This window comes from Acanthisitta chloris, unplaced genomic scaffold (genome assembly GCF_000695815.1).
Source record: "Acanthisitta chloris isolate BGI_N310 unplaced genomic scaffold, ASM69581v1 scaffold20211, whole genome shotgun sequence".
Classification (NCBI taxonomy): domain Eukaryota; kingdom Metazoa; phylum Chordata; class Aves; order Passeriformes; family Acanthisittidae; genus Acanthisitta; species Acanthisitta chloris.
The window spans coordinates 37,356-40,383 of NW_008654616.1; the positions used below are offsets into that span (position 1 = coordinate 37,356).

General features: G+C 44.8%; 1 protein-coding gene across 1 annotated transcript in view; it reads right to left on the minus strand.

The window, feature by feature from the left end:
• Nucleotides 1-565: 565 nt before the first annotated feature.
• Nucleotides 566-3,028, minus strand: part of TTC34 (tetratricopeptide repeat domain 34) — a 10,615-nt gene continuing 8,152 nt past the window's right edge. Inside the window, 1 exon segment of the mRNA XM_009083610.1 lies at nucleotides 566-1,084. Within this exon segment, the coding sequence (XP_009081858.1) occupies nucleotides 566-1,084 (519 nt within the window).

Here is a 3,028-nt window from a genome sequence, read left to right on the forward strand (position 1 = left end):
TGATCTTTGCAAATCCACTAGATTTTGGCCAGGACAGAGCCTTCCAGGCAGGAGTGGGTCAGGAGAGGATGTAACACACATGAGACTTCACTAACACGTCACAAAAGTTGCTTCTGACTGATCTTTATGGCTGGCACATAAAAGCAAGGCCATTTAATTGAACAGTATGTGTTGAAGATAATCTAATAACAGCAAGGAAACAAGTGATTATTATTCATAAGCTGCAAGTTATTTGAATATTTTTCACTAGGACTGAAATTAGTTCAGTTTAGCCAGGAAAAAACACTTTCTTCACAAGGGAGAGTTTATATAATTCTTCACAAGGGACAGTTTACATAATGCACAATAGTTGAAAAGAAGTCTGAAATCTGCAATTTGCTTTATTGTCATAACTCTCTTAGTTTGTTTCACTACCTGAAACTTTCTACCTCTGATCTTGCTGTCCCGTGGTCAGTGCCACATCCATTGCATATTTGTCACCTTTTTCATCTTCCCCTTATTCTTGCAGCCTCCCAAACAACCTAGAAAGCAACAAGAGAGTGGCAAATCCCCAAGGAGAGAGGAATCAGTGTATGCTGCAGCCTGATGCCTCTCGCTTCAGCTTTGCTTTCAGCTTTTGAAGCTCAGTACTTTTATCAATTTTCAGCCCATAGTCTGTGATTTTCCAGGCCTCTTCATAGTGCTGCATTTCAAAGTTAGACTGGGCAACCTTATGAAATGTCCTGGTTAAGACCTCACTGCCAGGGTACCTGGTGATGCTGCAGAGTGCCAGGGGCTCGTCCAGCTGCAGAGCCTCGATGTACTGCAGCACTGCTGCCTCCTCCTCGCCCAGGGACAGCAGCAAGTGGCCCTTGGAGCAGTGATCCTCCACACGTGTCCTCAGGCTGCTGCTGCTGTGCTTCTGGATCACTTTGTCCATGTCTCTCAGGGCTCTCTCGTAGTTCCTGAGGTGCATGAGACAGGCAGCTCTGCGCCGCAGGCACCTGGGGTTGTCCCTGCTGGCCAGGACAGCCAGAGTGTAATAACCCAGAGCCTTCTCAGGGTGATGCTCTTTGAGCTGCACGTTTCCTTCCTGGGCTGCTATCTGTGGGCAGAAAGTTATTTAGTGTTAGATACTGAACAGGGAAAAAAATAGGAAAATACTAGCCTGGAGTGGCCACAGGCAGACACAGACAGTAAGAGATGCTGGATTTTTTTTTGTGTTGGAATTGCATCTGCTCGGAGAACTTGGTGTATTATGGCAGAGGGTTGGAATGAGATGAGCTTTAAGGTCCTTCCAACCCAAACCAGTCCATGACACCATGAGATTTGATGTGCTCACAATGTAGGTTGGTCTCTACTAAAGTCTACCCAAGGTGTAGGCTGAAAGGGTCAACTGATAATTGATCTCGAGTGCAAATGCACTCACTGCTCTTGTCTGAAGGGAAAAACAAAAAGAGAAGAGAGAAGGCAGAAAGAGCCACATAATTTTTAGGTCCATGCAGGTCAATAAAGAAAACTCCATTAGAACTGTTTTCCTCAAATGGATTTCTCATTACTGCCCTTTATTGGTAATAAATAAAGCTTTTACCATGCTGCAGCAGAGTGAATACTGCACTTATAAACACACTGGCACCAGAGGCTGAGCCAAACAAGCTGAGGCTTGAGAGAAGGAAAAATGTTTTCATCATTCTCATATCATGGGGTAACATTTGCTTTTGGATACTTGTGGCTCCCCAAAATCGAGTTAGCCCAGCCACTGTGTCAGGAGCCACACTGGACAGCCAGGTCAGGTCTTCCAGGCTGGTTTTGTGCCTCTTTATTTCAGTTGGCTCAGATTAGAATTGATTGCTGTTCAGCAGAGCTGAGGAAAACAGGCTCAGCACGAAATGGATCAATATTGCAGGTCAAGTCCAAGCACCTCCTCTGAGAGAAGTGGCCTGAGATAATTTAGCCACTCCTAAGGGTTTATGAGGAATTCTGGCAGTTATTTAGTGACAACACATCTAATATAATGGTAACATGTGTATATTTTGCTACATAAATTCTCTATATAGCCATATTATTAAAGAGTCTCTCAGGTTCCACACAGAATTCTGGTGCCACCTGGAAAAGGCTCAGTTCTAAGGAAGTGACTGGTGATTGTGATTCCTGGGTGAGGTCCCTATGTCCCTTTCTTCCATTTGTTTATCTCACTGTGTGATTCAGGACTGAAAACACACAGATTTTTTGTGGCATTTTTGGTTCCAGTCCCTAGGGGCTAATCTTACGTTGCAAGTGACCAAGGTTCAGTTCCTTAGAAAGAAAAAGAATGAGGAGTTTCGTAGACATGGAATGATGGCCAAGGGTTAGTCTCTGAGCAGTAAATCCCAGAAGATGGAGGGATAAGCACTGAGCTTTGGGAGAGGGTTGGATGATTTCAGGACAGTTTGGAGCAAGTGTTGCCTTTTTCACCTGCACATGCTATGAAGGGATGTAGAATGGCAACTTCACCTTGGTTAAGGGCCTAATTCCAACACAGATCATAGACTTTGGAGAGCACTTTTGTAGGAGTCTGGATAACCTGTGGCATGTCCATAGCCAACAGAGATCAGTTCTGAGTTCCTTGTGAAGAGCTAGGAATGAGCCATGGATTTACCCTCTGACCTGGGAGACTGAAGGGCTGAAGCTGCACTAGCAGCAAGCAAACTCCCTTCCTCTGACCTTTTGGAGTTTAATCAATCCCTCAGATTGCTGTTCCCATGGGGCTCTCCCAGTTGTTTACAAATTTCTCAGCATGAGACCCCTTAGACTATAAATAATGGAAGAATTTGATTGCTTTGTTTGTTGTGAAAAGAACCGAGTACATCAAGGAGCTCTGTCCTTCCTCCACCCTTTCCTATTCAGCTTATGGAGAATTCATCTGGGCTTTTCAGACCAGGCTCCAGGATAATGAAGACACGTTTCTGTAATGCCTGTAGCCTCCAAGCACTAAAACAACGTGGCAGAAATGTGCTGAGACTGAGGGCTGAGTGTCAACCACCAAACTCTGCTTTGCTGCAGCCTCTTT